The 18,110-nt window shown below is 36.8% G+C and overlaps 1 protein-coding gene across 4 annotated transcripts in view; it reads left to right on the top strand.

The window, feature by feature from the left end:
• The first annotated feature begins 394 nt into the window (after positions 1-394).
• Positions 395-18,110, top strand: part of st18 (ST18 C2H2C-type zinc finger transcription factor) — a 262,012-nt gene continuing 244,296 nt past the window's right edge. For 3 of the 4 annotated variants that reach the window (XM_051928741.1, XM_051928740.1, XM_028803519.2), the window contains exons 1-3: positions 395-675; positions 13,290-13,373; positions 16,929-17,044. In XM_051928741.1, the coding sequence (XP_051784701.1) occupies positions 16,934-17,044 (111 nt within the window). In that variant the 5' untranslated portion in view covers positions 395-675; positions 13,290-13,373; positions 16,929-16,933. The remainder of the gene's footprint in view (positions 676-13,289; positions 13,374-16,928; positions 17,045-18,110) is intronic. The other variant, XM_028803518.2, reaches the window with a different exon arrangement.

Genomic DNA, 18,110 nt, shown 5'->3' with positions numbered 1-18,110 from the left:
AAAGTAGTTAACATAGTAGAAAAAATGAACATGTTGTTAACAATGTAGTTTTAAATAAAGAGTACTAAAATGAAAGGAGCACCAGAACTCTAGAATAGTTTCTTAACTTTTTAGCAGACAAAAACCAGAACTAAAAAGAGAACTTCCCGAATAACCAACCCTGGATCATAGGGGAGGAGGGGTGCCAGGCGTCGATGCCCACATACTGTGTGTGCATTGATAAGCATCGAATAGAAAGGAGCGAAGCCAGCCTGGAAGTTTTGGTCACATGACATAAAGTTGTGCAGTGGGTTTTATGTTTTTTCTCGTCGTACCATTTGACTTTAAAAGATGTAAGGACAATTCCTCTTCCTCAAATAGACATCACACTCTCTGCCCTCCGGCGTCTTTAACCTGACAACGTAAAGAGACGTTTCTTAATATTTATTTCGACTTTTCGTTTTACATAATCTCGCAGGAAAGCAGAAAAAGACGCGCCTGTTTGAGTTGGTAGTGAGCCCAAAGTGACATGTGCAGTGACAAAAGTGAGAGGCAGGTGGTGTATGAACTGTTCCGTCATCCTAATTCACAGATCAACTCTGTAAATTTTAAAGCTGTGGAAAGTCGAGTACAGTAATTGTGAAGATTACAGCACTTCATTAGCGACAGGATACGCCGAAAAACTCAAGGACGAAGGTACGATCTTTATCAGTACTTCTAAAGTTTTCTGTCCTGTCGCGTAACTTTAATAAGTTTTGTCTTTTGCATGTTCCACCTGTTCTTTGCAGGGGGCTTCGGAATAACTGGTTGTAGCTTTTAAAGTTTTAGCGGTTTCTGTAATGTTGTTAATCATTATCGGAATATACGCAGCTATTAGATATCAGAAACGCCCACTCAACTTTCATAAATGTAAGTTTGTATGGCATTATATGAACAGATTGGCCGCGAAGTGCCCGTTTTACGCATCGAATGAACTTCGGAAAGGCAGAGCGAGAAGCGAAGCAAATCCGAACAGTGTGAGCGCTTTTCCGAGGCGGCTACGAGTCAACTGCTACCGATCCAAGAGACGCGCTGAGTGGCTACGGCTGCCTCCCAGCACAGATAGGAGCCGGGACCGTGCGAAATGTCGCCTGTTCGGAGTTATAGTTCCGCTTTTTAACACGTAATTATGAACCGTTTTACACGGCGCAGGGCATAACACTCACAAAAGAAAAAAGGAAAGGAAAGAAAGCGAACCGACAAAAGCCCCCAAATATCGTGTGATTTTCGCGTCGATTGTTGTGTAATTGGTACTTTTTTTTTTTACAGGCACATATGACATCAATGCGTTGTACGACAGACTCGAAATAAAGGCCGTCCCGGGTTCATTTCTACACACCATTATAAATTAACTTTGGCTCATGAACAGGATCAGCACGCGACGAAGCAACGAGAAATTCAACATGCAGGTGTCTTTGTGTTATCTAAAAACAGTGATAATAAATTGTGCTTTATGTAAACTAGAGCACGGCTGCCTTTCACTCCTCCCCTGCTCTCATTCCTTCAGAGTTTAAACGTACACTGCATCACAGATGTTTCTGCCTTTAAGAAAGGGTTTCTCAATCTCGGTCCTGGGGAACCACTGCGGCTGCTGGATTTTGTTCCAACCAACTTCTGTTTTTAATTCGACTGCTAACCTAATGAAGTGTTCTGTTATTCCCCATTTTCTGTGTTTTGGAGGTAATGTAAAAATTACGAAGCTACGGTTTGGTAAATTTTTATGAAAATGTACTAAGCAGTCATATGGGAAATGTTTTTTTTTTTTTACTTTGTAACAATATTTGCATACCGATTTTCATTGATCTTTTCCAGGTTTGTGGTTATTTCATTCATTATTTACTAATTAGTGGGTCTGACGTTAAAGCAGTTGCAGTTGCAGTCTTTCATCATTCAATGTTGTTTTCTCAGGTGTCTGCTCTGCTTCTTTTTAATTCTCATTATTAGGATACAACGGAAAAAGCAAACTACTCAGAAGAAGTTCTACATAATAGAAATCAAATGAGTTAAGCATTTAGATAGATAGTAGGTAGATAGATAGATAGATAGATAGATAGATAGATAGATAGATAGATAGATAGATAGATAGATAGATAGATAGATACTTTATTAATCCCAAGGGGAAATTCACATACTCCAGCAGCAGCATACTGATAAAGAAAATATTAAATTAAAGAGTTATAACAATGCAGGTATATAGACAGACAATAACTTTGTACAATGTTAACGTTTACCCCCTCGGGTGGAATTGAAGAGTCGCATAGTGTGGCGGAGGAACAATCTCCTCAGTCTGTCAGTTGAGCAGGACGGTGACAGCAGTCTGTCACTGAAGCTGCTCCTCTGTCTAGAGATGATACTGTTCAGTGGATGCAGTGGATTCTGCATGATTGACAGGAGCCTGCTCAGTGCCCGTCGCTCTGCCACGGATGTCAAACTGTCCAGCTCCGTGCCTACAATAGAGCCTGCCTTCCTCACCAGTTTGTCCAGGCGTGAGGCGTCCCACTTCTTTATGCTGCCTCCCCAGCACACCACCGCGTAGAAGAGGGCGCTCGCCACAACTGTCTGATAGAACATCTGCAGAAATCTTATTGCAGATGTTGAAGGATGCCAGCCTTCTAATGAAGTATAGTCAGCTCTGTCCTTTCTTACACAGAGCATCAGTATTGGCAGTCCAGTCCAATTTATCATCCAGCAGCACTCCTAGGTATTTATAGGTCTGCACCCTCTGCACACAGTCACCTCTGATGATCACTGGGTCCATGAGGGGTCTGGGTCTCCTAAAATCCACCACCAGCTCCTTGGTTTTGCTGGTGTTCAGGTGTAGGTTTACAGATATTGAATAAAATAGAAATACTTCTAAGTAGTTTACAAATGTAAAAATCACTCTATTGTTCTTTTCTGAATGTAGAATAAGAGAAGAGAAAATAGACCAGATAATTAAATTGAAATGAATGATACATGGATTGTGAATCTGGTTGGAACAAAAAAAGCCTGCAGCCATGGAGGCTTCCCAGGGCCGAGTTTGAGAACCCCTGTTTCAAGACATGAACAAGAGATTGAATTAAAGAAGGGGTTCTCAGACTCGATCCTGGGGGCCCACTGTGGCTTCAGGTTTTTGTTTCAACCAGATTCATAATCACTGATAGTAACTGATCTCATTTAATTAGCTGTTTTTTTTTTGCTTTTACTCTACCTGCCTGTGACTGCCTGGGGGGTTGCCAACCGGGATCCCGAGTTGTACCAGTGCATGCTCCCCAACTTGACTTACTCTACATTCAGAAAAGCACAGCAGCATGAATTTTACATTTATAAAACAAATCAAAATATTTCGTTTTTTTGTTATAGATTTAAATGCTGAACTCTGTCTTGTTGGTTTCATTATATATTGTCCTTTGTCTGTGCAGTTTTCCCCCTTCATTGTATCTTTAAATGGTAATTTAAAGATGAGCAGAACACCTAGGCAAACATTAAAATGCTGCACCTACTTTAGCATCAGACCATCTAATTAGTAAATAATGGTTTAATTAAACAATTAGAACACCTGGAAAAGTAAAATGTAAATCAAGATGAAAATATTGCTTAGTACAATTTATTCTTTTTTTTTTTTTTTTAACCAAACTTGTTTTTCTAATTTCTGTATTGTTCCCAAAAGACAGAATCTGGGAATTAACAGTTCACTTAATTATCTTAGGAGTACAATTAAAAACAGAATTTGTTTGGAATAAAAACCCACAGCCTGATTATTGAGAACCCCTGGGTTAAAGGTTTTTTAATTTTCCCATTTCTTATCTGTCTGGTTTTCTTATTTTTGATGAATGTAATTATCACAGGTCTGCAAAATTCAACTCATAAAAATGGTTTTAATTGAGAATAGTTTATTTTTAGTTGCATTCATGAACACATTTAAAAATATAATTAGAATGCTGATGTTACATCACATTTAAGTACAAAACTGAAAAGAAATTTATTTAAAATCTAACAAATTACATAATTTATTCTTGTATACAATATTGTTCTAAATCAGTTTTATCCTGAAAATATGTCATCAGTCGAATATTCCTAAACTTACACATGCAGGAAACAATTCATATTCATTGACTTACTTATAACTTCTCTAATTTTTGTCTCTTCTTAGATTTATTTCTTTGTACACTTTTTATCTGGTGCATCCCTATGAACTGTCTAGATTTAGTCATCCATCATATTGACATACCAATGTCCCTTGTACCTTCTCTCCATGTCCTTGATATCCTGATGGAATCTTTCACCTACCTCTTCACCGAGTTTCCCCAAGATATTCAGGGAAAAAATTCAAATGCAAAGCCAAAAAGTGAACTTTGAGACTCATGATACAACCCAGTTACTTAAATTTAACTAATATATTCATCCATCCATCCATTATCCAACCCGCTATATCCTAACTACTGGGTCACGGGGGTCTTCTGGAGCCAATCCAATCCAACACAGGGTGCAAGGCAGAAAACAAACCCCAGGCAGGGCGCCAGCCCACCGCAGGGCGCGCACACACACACACCAGGGACAATTTAGGATTGCCAATTCACCTATCCCACATGTCTTTGGACTGTGGGAGGAAACCGGAGCAACCCCACGCAGACATGCGGAGAACATGCAAATTCCACGCAGGGAGGACCCGGCAAGCGAACTCAGGTCTCCTAACTGCAAGGCAGCAGTGCTACCATTATGCCACCGTACCGCACTTAACTACTATATTTTTCACTATTTCTCTATAGTTTGCATCTTTATTGTTATGTAAAAACTTAGAAATTACTTCTTTGAATAATACCTAAGCCAGTTGATTCAGGATGTTAATTGCACTGTCAAATTCTGCATCAGAAATCTGTTTTCTAATGTCAGGTCTGGCAAAAATGCCCTCTTTCAATTTAGCCTCAGACAAACCTGGAAATGTTAGGCACAAACACATCAAACAGGCTTCATTTTGTGATAGGGCTTTGACAAACTGATTCATTAAACCAAGCTTAATATGAAGTGGTGATGGCAGTAACACTTCTGGATCCAACAGCTGAGGTCTGATAGGAATTTTATAGGGCTTGGACTGTTAACCCAGTACAATACACAGACCTTGCAAGTTCCCACATATGAATCAGCATTGCTCATTTTCATTAATTCTGTGAGATTTGCAAAGCTTTAAACGTAGATATTAATATTAGAAAATATTAAATATGAACAATGTATAATTAAAATAATATTTAATAATAGTTAAAAAAAACAAAAACTAACAGCTAAAAATGAGTTTTGTGTAAAAAATGTTACACAATGTAAAAAGTGATTTTCATTTTCAGTGCTCAAAAATATACGGAAAGCAGATAACAGTGCCATACAAAAATATTCAAAGCCTTGAACAGTTCCCTTATTTTATTCAATAGCAAAATCCTGGAATGAGTGGATATACCTCAGATTTGCAATGGTAAGCAACCCACACGGAATCAGACAGACACTTTTAGTGTCACATTGAATGATTTTACTGTGTAAAGAAATCAATTAGAAAATTGAAATGAGAAATTAGTTTTAATTAATTGAATGAAGCTGATACAGGAAGGTGTCAATAAAAATAGCCCTCTAGTGTTCAGGCCTTCAAACCCATATATCCAGAAGCCATAAACAAACTGATGAAGGAAGTGTTACCAAAATAAGCAAGATAATGTTCACCCAAAATTGTTGTAATATTGTTCATTTTTCTGTAAAGGAGTGTATATAACATAAAACATAACATTCTGAAACCCACTTGTCCAGTTCAGGCTTGATGCTATAGAGGATAGCTAGATAAACTGCTTCTACATCAAGGTGTTGCAAGTGTAAATTATGTAGTATATTAAAGGTTTTTCTTTTTTTCCTGTAATTGACAGCTTAAAAAAGTGTTTTGTGAAAAAATGTAACGTAATGGAGAAAAATGATTTTCATTTTTGAATTCAGCACCCAAAAAGAACTTGCCCGTAACTAACCAAACACAAAACTGAAAGGTAGAGAGAAAAAGAAAAAAGAGCTCTGTGATGGTTAACAGTGTAAGGCAGTGGCTTCTCTGAATGCCACAGTTCAGTGCCCCAATTCAAGAGAGTGTAACAAATTATTGTGAGAAGTCTTTGAGGCATGTGTCTCTGCAAGTGTGTGTTTCAAGGAGCTCTTGACAGCAAGTACTCCTGTAACGTCTTAATGTAGATGGATAATACTTCTACCATCTCTTGTAGTGGAGATAGTGCTACCTGCTTTATAATTCATTACGTAATTGATTATATTTTCGTACAGGTTTTTTATTTCCATTTGACTTTATATGCTTGCAGAATTATCACTCTGACGGCTTAACAGTGCTATTTTTTAAAACACTAAGTCTGACACCTCCTACTCTGAAGCCTTTTTTACTAAGCACTTTTGTGATCTGTGGCAGACTTACTGATACTTTTCTCTCACTTCAGCATGAGGTGTTCTGTTTCAGGAGTAGTATAGCAGATGGGCATTGTTTCCTATAAAAAACAAAGCCATTATCCATTTAAAGCTTCTAGTCAAATTTCAGAAAAAAAGTAAAACTTGTATTGTAAACAGTGAACATTTTCCTATCACACTGTAACACCATACTCTTATGAGTTTATTTTGCCTAAATGAACTTCACAGTTATATAAAAAGTAAATGCAAATCTGTGCGTTTTTTTCTGAAAAGGACACAGGGAACTGTTAATGAAGCACAAACAGAAGGAATAAGATGATAATGATAGTATTGTGAAGAGCACAGTTCAGAGAATGAGTGGCGATTCAAAGAGGAAGACCCAGTTTGTGTGATGTTTGAAATGCAGAATATAGTATTTATCAGGAAGTAAACTGAAAGCTTAAAACTTTATACACTCAATGAAGAAATGCCTTTGGTTAGACTTAAGTTGAAACTGTCCACAAAGAACAGTGTTATTAAGTGATATAAAAAGATGTGACTTAGATGTGAACATCAAGTGAAGGCCCTTGAAGACATGAATACCCATTGTGATTATACTGATGCAGTATGACATGGATGCATTTATAAAATATTTATAAGGTGATTAGTTACCCAATGTTATAATATTACAGCACAATCATACAGAATGACGTAAAATCTGGAGTCAAGTTGGCATTCTTTGTAAATACATAGGAAAAAGGCAAATGAATAGACATAAAAAGAGTTGGAGTTCTTAACTTATAGTCAGTCATATAGGTCATATATGTGTGTAAATATATATATATATATATATATATATATATATATATATATATATATAAACAATGAATGCTCAAGTCAAGTGAATTTGTGCAGTGTGCCGTTACTGGTACATTATACTGTATCTATATATATATATATATATATATATATATATATATATATATATATATATATATATATACTGTATATATATATATATATATATATATATATATATATATATATATATATATATCCATCCATCCATCCATCCATCTTCCAACCCGCTGAATCCAAACACAGGGTCACGGGGGTCTGCTGGAGCCAATCCCAGCCAACACAGGGCACAAGGCAGGAACCAATCCCGGGCAGGGTGCCAACCCACCGCAGTATATATATATATATATATATATATATATATATATATATATATATATATATATATATATATATATACTGTATATATATATATCCATTCATCCATCCATTTTCCAACCCGCTGAATCCAAACACAGGGTCACGGGGGTCTGCTGGAGCCAATCCCAGCCAACACAGGGCACAAGGTAGGGAACCAATCCCGGGCTGTGTGCCAACCCACCGCAGGACACACACAAACACACCCACACACCAAGCACACACTAGGGCCAATTTTTAGAATCACCAATCCACCTAACCTGCATGTCTTTGGACTGTGGGAGGAAACCGGAGCGCCCGGAGGAAACCCACGCAGACACGGGGAGAACATGCAAACTCCACACAGGGTGGACCCGGGAAGCGAACCCGGGTCTCCTAACTGCGAGGCAGCAGCGCTACCACTGGGCTATATTTTCCCGCAGTAAATTATGAGCCTGAGTTATGGCTCCTTTTACGGATACTCACAGGGCATGCCCTATCTATTCTATAAGGAGTCCCAATGTCCCATAAGCCAATGGCTCTCTGTCCTTCATCTTAAGCATGTGTTAATCCTTGTAATTTCCTCAGTCGTTCCTGGACTGTCATATGGCACAGGCAGAATGTTATAGAAGACCATCTTGTAAGTTCTGTAACTCAGCTTGGCATCTGACTCTTTAAATTTGGATTACGGAATTTATAACCTTCCTTACGTATGTTATTTGTTCCATCGTTAACAACATGGATCTACACTTGCTCTGGCCCAGAATCTGTCTGCCCTTACAGGGAGGTCCCCTACCACTGCAACTTGAAGGAAACACACCATATAAGACTACCTTTGGAGCAAATCTGTGTCTTGATCCTGCTAATGATTGAGTCTGCCACTATCACTACATCTCTCTTTCTGTGGATGGTTTTGAGATAACCTGTTGGGGCTCCATGCCTTTCTCCCCACAGTTGTCGCTGACTTTTTATGGCCCCAAAAATAGTAGGAAAGTTGTTGGGAGACTCTGGACAGCATGCACCCTTTGCCTTGTGCTTACATTCAACTGTGACCCACTTGTTTCTTCCTCTGTGAGCTAGAGTCTTTTACTTGGGAGGTGCACACTATCTTCCTAAAGGATCTGCTAATTCTTTATTACAATTCTGGCTAGCCAACTCTTCCTCCTCCTCAAATTCAGCGACCCTAAACCCGACGTGCTGGATCAACTGGCATCTCCCACAGATGTAACACTGCTGAGAGCTAAACTTACTGAAGCTAGGTTTTAAAAAGTCCAGCATCATACAGGACTTTCACTGTACTGGCATCATGATTAAAATTTGTTTGGGTGACAGTTGTAATATTAAATATCAATCAATAATGAATTTAACTACGATACCTGTTTAATACTTACTTTCCTTCTCAAAGCCCCTATATTTACTGTGGAAGATACCCTCACTACTACATGCTTTATTCCCGCAGCTACTGATGCACTTTATGCTGACTGGTGAATGTGTTCTTTTCTCTTACTACTGTAGACTTTCCCTTAGGCCTGTCTGGTTCTCTAAGCAATTGTTTCTTCCCCACTTCCTTTTTTTGTAACCAAAGTAATTATCAATGTTGTAATTGCTTGAATGTCCTCCTTTTTGTGCTTTTTACCTTTGCTTTCCTCCTAGTGCAAATGCTTGTTGACTTACATGCATTGTACGTGTTAACTTGTATTTCTGTACTTCCTTACTGGAAAACCCACCCAGTTATTTACTATTAATGGATTATAAAAATATAATTATTTAGTTACTGTCCTACTGCTGAGCTGTGCTACTCCTGAGTTGTGGTGTGCCTGTTGCTGGCACTGCTTCACCTACACTTGCTGCTGAGATACACATGTAACTTTCACTAAGAATATGCTCTTGAACCATGGCAGCTGAAAAATAAAAGCAGCAAAATCTACTAAGGGAAAAAAAAACTACAAAAAGTGTGGCCCATTAGCAGCACCTAAAAACAAAGTTTTAGGAGCAAATGGTGTCTTTACATCAAAGTTCATGCACAAGGAACATACAGCACCAAGCTCTCAGTACAATCCACCAGCAAGGATGATGTTAACATTTAGTACACGGCTTCATAATTTTAGAATTCAGCTGTAAAAGACTTCCTGAGACCGAAAAAATTGTGGATTCTTACTTTGACTGCTCATGCGATTTGAATCCAAGTCAGTTTTGGTTCTGTGATTACCCTACGATATTTGTAATTTTCAGCAGTTTTTCTGTTTGATCCTAATGCTTGTTTCTAGTGGGTGAATGATGTTCTTTCTGAAATCAGTCACTAATTGTTTAGCTTTTGTAACATTAAGTTGTAGAGAAGACTTATCACACCAGTTAACAAAATTATCTACTACTAGATTTTCACTCATTTTGTTCTCATTAAGCAGATCCAAAATTATCTCAAAATTGTAAAATTAATATATTTTCAAATTTAATGTAACTTTACTGTGTACTATGTACAGAAAAGATGAAAGAACACAGAGCTGAGATGAACATACTGAGGACAGTGTGCTAAAAAGATGCATTCTTTTTAATGTCTGAGTCCTGTCTGTATAAAATATTACATAGCCACTCTACCAAGTTTAACATTAAATTAAAATATTTAATAGTCTTCTCTACATAAAGGTATGATTGAGCAGTTTTAAGTGCTGATAATAAGTCTGCAGGGAGGAGCTTTGCACAGGAGTTAAAGACCATTACTTGTTTATGCAAATGATGAAGCAAAGAAGCAACAGCCTCCTGTTCTGGAAGACAAACCGAACTAACATCTAATACAGTTTGTCAGCTACCTCTTTATTAGTTTTTCAAATGATTTCATCACTATTGATTTCAGAGCCATTGGTATGAAGTCATTTAAGGTTTGGGGGAATTTATTTTTAGCTGTAGGAATTATTGTACTGTAGCCTGTGTCTACAGCTATGAGACCTTCTGCTGTTGTAACAACAAGATAAAGATTAAGATAAACTGAGAAGCACATTTCTCAAATAATCTGCTAGGTTATCTTGTTAATTTTGTGTTCCATATTAAATGACAAGTTCTATGTTAAAGAGTGAATTACATGATTATGTGTGTTTTTTACATTATTTACAGTAATGGCCATATGAGGTCTGCAATGAAATTAATGAGAGTGAATGAAAATGTATAAACAGGCCTAACTGATGTATTGATATACCTCACATGAGACATTTTGCAGGAATGCTAGGAGTTTAATAGAATTCTCTTTAATACTAGTTTCACTAATTTATTGAAAGATGTATATCTGACTGTGCTTGCCTCTGCTGCTTTACAGTAATGTTGCTTTAGCAGGCGGCTTAAAAATTTTTGTATAATTTCTCTAGGATTCTTGTTAATCACATGATTATGCACATCAGCAGAAACATCTAACTGCTTTGGACTCCATGGTTGAGAAATAACCTTGCAATTAACATGCTAGCCTTTACTTTGTTCCTAGGAGTTACTTTCTAATAATATTCAAGTCAGTACCGAAGGACTGTTAATAATTTGCACCAATTTCTGTTGTTGTGAAAGTGTATGTTTACAAGTTATATATACAGTATATATTGGTGTGTTTGCTCGTTTTATTCAGGGGAAGCACCAATAAAATTTTTGTTGTCCTTGTGACACAGAACAACTAAAACAAAACAATTTTCCAAAATTTTATGACCTGTTTCTTTTATGCATTTGTTTTATTGTATTTGAATAAAATAATTTGCACTTTAATTGTATTAATTAAGAGGTTTAAAAATGAAAAATAAAAACTTGTACGCTAATAAAAATAATCTATGCTACGTTTATAAATGTAAAATATTTTACATGGTACAGTGAAGTGAATAAAAAAAGTTTGAACTTCTCTTTATGGAGGAAAGTAACTCTTTCGAATGAGAGAACCATTAAAACAATTTTAATCCCACAGGGCCAGGTGTAGTGTGCAGTTAAATGAGTTGGGACACAAACTTAGTATTTTAGAAAACACAAGAACAGAGGGTCAAAAAAATAACAAATAATGGTAGAAAATTTATTATAACAAAATTTCTGGAGCAGCCACAGAAGTGTGCTGTATTACCGAGTTTGAGAGCCAATGCTTTCATTAGTACTGGTTGTAAAAGACTATAAATGCTGAGCCTTATTGATCATTTTGTACATTTGAGTTCTGGAATTTCCCTGTTCCTTGACTTGTTTTACCTGTCATTTTGTTTATGTACCTTATTTGAATAAAGTGAAAAGAAAACATTTATATGCTGTGGTTAAAACAGCTTTCTTCTTGAAATGATCATCCTCGTGCATGTTGGGGCTGCTTCAAGGCAGTCAGAAGCAGGCAACATCAGGACATTTCTCAACAAGAAAAACAACAACAAAAAAAACAACATTTTGGTTTTGAAATAAAGGAGTAGATGATGTTATGCCAATAAAATGCCAAGGATTCTTTAGTTTCAGGTAGAAGGTTTGTTAAACAAGAGGGTATATTTAGTGTATGACTTGTCAAAAGTACCATATTTCACATTTTATATATTTGTTTTCTGATAAAGATCTGTTATCATCATTATATTAAACATTATAAAGTGTGATTCTTGCATGTGTTTATAGCATGCCATCATTAGATTTCTTTCTTTCTTCCATAAGCACACTGTTCATTATACACTAACCTGAAGCATAAATAGTGCTTTGCTTTATAATTTGTGCAAGAGGTATTGCCTCTCTTCTTATTGCAAAATAGGAAGAATATTGATGAAAATGTTTAAACTTTAGACACATCTTATTTTTTAACATATTCTGTATTAAACCTGCTTAATCTAGTTCAGACTTGCTGGTAGCTAGAGGCAAATCCAGAAGACAGACACAGAAACATTGCCCGGACCAGATGCCAGAAAAAGTAAAATAACGTGCTCTGACTAAGGCAGTACCATGTCTACAGTTGACCTGGCAGCACGTTTTTGAACTGTGGGCCTGGAAGGAAAATGCTGGAGAAAAGTCACTTGTAAGTTGCGCAAGGGTTCAGAGAACTGTTTAAATTACTTGTAAACGTTGGATCAGGAGGTGAACATCTTACATGGGGAAAAGGAAAAGAGTAGTCGGATGTTAGTCTGGGGCTGATTACCAAAGAGCACAAAGAAAACTTAATGTTAAAAACACATGGAAATTAAAATTCATCATCTAAATAATAAAGCCAAAAAAGGTCCTTGTGCTATCTGTTGTCCTTTCCCAGTTTTTGATCATGAATTATTTTGTTTTAATTAAGTAAATTGTAAACTTGGGCCATAGTATATAGTGCACTGCCATCTTATATACTGTAGCAGGAGCACCATCACATCATGGGTTATGCCACCAACAGATCACATGCCTAACAGTGGGTGTCATTATAACAAACAATATAATATGGTGTCAGAGTGACATCAATAATGTCACAATAAAAAAAGAAAACTGTAAAAAGAATACAAAGTATGTAAAAATCCAAAAACGAAAAACAATATAGACTGAGTCTGTAGGTTCCAAAACCAGTTTTTGGTAACTCTAGACCTCAAATGCACGTGTGCAGATCCTACATGGATCTACATACATCCTCACCTGAAATCAATACTGGGACCCAAAGAATGCACCCCTATGCTGCCCATTATTTTTAGTAATTTGTACCAAATTATAACATTTGTATGTGTATGCTTTTTTTCCAGATTTCCAGATACCCTGGTTGTCCTGTCATGTTCGAAAGACTTGCAGCTAAGTTCGACTGCCAACTCTAATCTGACCTGATGTGAGTGAGTATAGATCTTTCTTAGTGTGGTATATGATGGATTGGCACCCTCCCTAGTGTTGCTTCCTGACCAGTGCTGTTGATAGAGGCTCTGGCCACACATAACCCTGAACTGGAAAAGAGATTAGACGATGGATGGATAGATGTTAACACAATTTCACTGCTGTTATGTGAGGTCATTAACCTTTCTTAACCAACATGTGCTCACTGTCATTACCTCCCACTCTGTTTAATTCAGGGCCATCAGGCTGCGACATATTTCTAATGCTTACGCTGCCAATACATGTAATCTTTGTTTTTTAAACATGTATCACAAAGAGTCCTGATTCTTTGATCTGTCTAAAAGTAGGTTCAGGACATCTGTTCCTTCCATTCCTCCATTCCATGGTTCTTCTCTTGTTGTGACTGCAAAAATGTGTATTTTTAATTTAATGATATCTTTTCGTGTTTTTGTTTTTTCTGTTAATTCTTTGTTTAATGCATTTACGTTGAAATGAGTACTTAACGAAAGAGACTTTGATATAGCTTTGAAATGTATTGAACTTGTAACTACAAGATGCTTCCAAGATAGGCTTTTGTCTCCTGCAACTCTCATAAAGTATTCAGAAATTTTACAGGGCAAAGAGAACCTGAAAGTGTTTAAAACTATTAGTAACCCAGGCCCATCCATTCATAAATCTTCTAAAACTCATTTTTTTCAATTACAAAGCACTAATGCCTATTCTTGTAGCAAGACTCAAACATTGCCACTTCAGTGGTCAGTTAACCTACCATGCACATCTTTGGGATGAGAGAGGAAAACTCAGTGTCTGAAAAATAATTTAATTGACGCTTGAAGAACAAGTGCACTCCACATGGAACAGGAGTCATACCCTGGACCCTGGATCTACTATAATAGGAAGCAACACTAGCTAGCACAACACTAGCACAGTTTATAGTTTCAATAAACAAATTAAAAAAAATAACAACATTACAGTGGCATGGTGATAGAGTGGTTGGTTTTGCTTCATGAAGTATGTTGCATGTTGCATCTCACATTCAGCCATTGTCTACAAGGAACTGACCCTTTCTCCCTTTGTCTGTATGATTTTCCATTCCAGGTTCTCTGCTCTTCTCCCGCTTTTTCAAAGATGTGCAAGTTAGTTTAACTGATTGTTCAAAATGAAGTGTTGTATTTATGTATTTGTGAGTGGGGCCTGTCTTGTACCTAGGGCCTGAATTGAATTTAATGGATTTCAGTATGCCTATTTTTTGTTAAATGATTACTCAAACCATTTGCAATATTTCTGGTAACTATTTGCCACCTTTGGAAATCTATCCCAAAAGAGTCCCATAGGATATATTATTTCTGTCTTGCAAAAAACAATTAGTCAAAATCCAAGTGTCCTGTGCCATATGTAATTAAAGATTTAAAAATATATTACCTAACTTGTAACCCCAAACTTTCAAAAAATGCCAGAGTGTATGTAGGTGAACAGGGATTGTCAGAACTGATGTACATTTTTTTTTGTGAAAGGTGCCCTGAAATTAAACATCCCATTATTTCATTGAGCCACCTCTGACCTTTGAACTGATTCCTGAGTTTGGCCTGACAGGATATTATTTTTAGTGCTAGAAAAACTCTTAAACAAAGAAAGGAAGCTACCCTACCTAAGAGATAGGGGTAACAGCTTGTGAAGCAGTAGGCATTTGTATGTTTATGTTTTTCTTTCGCTAATTCGATAATAGCTACAACAACTACTACTACAGTTAATAATAATAATAATAGTAATAATAAACTGCTAGGTTGAGTTTTATTTTACATCCGCAAGTCATGACATAACACTCTCAAAACACAATTAATCTAATTCAGGGGCAGGAACCAACCCAGGACAGGACTCCAGTTCATCACAGGGCCCACTCATGCAGACACTGACCCTCTCCTTCACGCAGGATAAAGTTAGAATTGCAAAATATCTATGTATAGTAAAACATTCTAAAATTTACATGTCTTTGCTGAATTGTCACCTGCAAAGCAAATTTTATCTTTGCTTTTCTATAACCAGTCTCACTATAAAGTAGTAAAAACATAAAATAACATTCTGAAACCCACTTAATCCAATTTGGAGTCACTGATCCTATACTGGCAGGACTGGGTTCTGGACAGGTACCAACCCAGGGAAGGACACTAGTCCATTGCATGGCCCATTCAAGCATCACACTCACTCTTAAACACAGCCAATTTTAATTCACCAGTTAATCTAATCTGCACATCCTTGGGAATATGGGAGGAGAACTGGGGTTCCCAGAAAAAAGAACTTGTACAACCATTGGATAATGTACAAATTCCACAATGTCCAAGCTTGTGATTCTAGATCCCTGAACCCCTTATTCTGTAACCACTGTGCAAAAGTGCTACTCTAGTAGTGAAGGTTGATTATTTACTTAACAGTTTACCAATGCCATCGGTATTTCTGCATAATTGCAACCTATACTTTATTACAATAAAAACCATGTGAAGGCATGTAATACATTGAACATCATCTGATCTTTGCACAGTTTGCCTTCTAATGCTGGTATAGCACCAGAAAGCAGGGCTCCAATCATGGGTTGTTTGCTGTCTGTGCTGAGATTTCACATCACTTTCTTTTTATAAATAGCTGTGGGTTTTCTCATGTGTCCCAGAGATATGCAGTTTAGGCAGATCAGGTTAGTGTGTCTGCATGATTGTGCTCTGGTATGGATTCAAGCCTTATGTATAGATTTCTTATACCTCGTGTCCAGTGCTGGAGGAACAGAATTTTGTTGCTTTTGACCCTACAATTAGATTAAATAGGTTCACTAAATGGATGAATGCAATTACATTAAGTGCTCATGTTCAGCCTTGCAAACAGGGCTCCTTGTACTGATCAGGATCTCAGCTGGTTGCCATTTTGGCAATAACTGCTAGACATATCCATCAGTTCATTTCCCATAGCTTCTTGTTTCCTAATTAGGTTTTCAACAGCCTATTCTTGTAATAGGATCCAAGACACAAATGCATCATCACTTTCTCACAAGATAATTCAGTGTCTGCCCTCTACCCCTGAGGACCAATAAAGTTCTATCTATCTATCTATCTATCTATCTATCTATCTATCTATCTATCTATCTATCTATCTATCTATCTATCTATCTATCTATCTGTCTGTCTGTCTGTCTGTCTGTCTGTCTGTCTGTCTGTCTGTCTGTCTGTCTGTCTGTCTGTCTGTCTGTCTGTCTGTCTGTCTTTGACATGTGGTAGAATCCAGATATCCTGGAAAGAACTTCATCCAAAAATGGAGAAGTTCAAAGCTCTACGCAGATGTTTTCTTAGAACCAGGAACCTGTTTCTTGTCATGCTGATTCCATTAAATATCTGCAAATGCATGCACACATCTAAGACAGAGAAGGTTTGTTATATTTGCTCAGAAAAATAACTCATTATAACTGTGGTTAGATCATCAACAAAATGGTAAATATTAATTTCATGTCAGCCTGTTATATCTGAAAAATAAATCACCACTGCAAACTTACTTTTCATTTTTTTTTAACAATGTAGCGATCATGGGCAAAGGAAGTCTGAAAAGGTTCAACAATAAGTCTTCTAAAGAACTTAAAATAGTGCAAAAAAGAAAGGACATGAAGCATGCCGCAACTGACAAAACAAGAGCAAAGGTTAGTCAGCCTGTTTCTTCTTGTTTGCCTTTTCAGTCTTATATATTTCCATTTCTAATGTTGGTCAGCACAGCGTTAGAGTCATGATTGCTGCTGCGTCAAACCTCCTGCTGATTGGATTCAAACAGTAGTCCGAGGATTAATTGTGGGGAGATTGCACATTCTCCAAATGTATGCAAGGATCCTTCCCTTTGGTAGTTCAGTTTTCCTTCCACAATCCATTTAATTTGTGTGCCCTGCGATGTATCATCAATCTATACAGAGATAATTCATGTCTTGTACACAGTGCTGCTGTGATAGGCTCTGGTTCACAAGAGCCCTGAATTGGACTAAGTGGGTTAAGGAAATTGATACATTTCTAACGTATTCAGTATAGTGCCTATAACAAGTATTCAACTTGTTGGAAGTTTCGACATTTTAATGTTATACAACATTTAATCAAAATAGATTTAGTTTGCCTTTTTTGACACAACAGAAAAAGACATTTTACTGTCACAGGATAAACAGACCTCTGCAAACTAGTCTAAATTAACTACAAATATAAAACAGAAAATAATTGATGATATAAAGCTTTCTCTCCTTTCAAGTCAGTATTTAGTGTTAATATGCTGGAGTTGATGAGTCAGAGTCCAGATTTAAATTCAGTTGAGAATTTGTGGCTGGACTTGAAAAAGGCTGTTTACTGTCAATCCCCATGCAACCTCACAGAAATTGAGCAGTTTTACGAAGACGAGCAGAAAAATAAATCCAGTGTCTAGTAGTGCAGAACTGATAAAGACCTATCTAAATCACACATATTCTACTAAATACTGTAGTTGTTACAATAGTTATGTTTGATTTGACATTGACAAGTTTTTTAGGTTTAAAGTATTGCTCACTGGCATTTTTATATAACTGATTTATAAATTATTTTTGAAGGTGAGTTGTATAGATAAGTTCCTGGTATGACTGCACACAGAAATCCATCAGTACAGAACCAGAGCTCATTTATTTGCTTCCAACATCTTAGAGCTGCTCTTTTTAAACCTGAGTTTTGGAACATTTTGAAACATTTTATGTGATATAG

Source organism: Erpetoichthys calabaricus, chromosome 6 (assembly GCF_900747795.2).
Source record: "Erpetoichthys calabaricus chromosome 6, fErpCal1.3, whole genome shotgun sequence".
NCBI lineage: Eukaryota > Metazoa > Chordata > Cladistia > Polypteriformes > Polypteridae > Erpetoichthys > Erpetoichthys calabaricus.
Note: the sequence above shows the minus strand (reverse complement) of the source record. Positions and strands in the feature narration are given on the sequence as shown.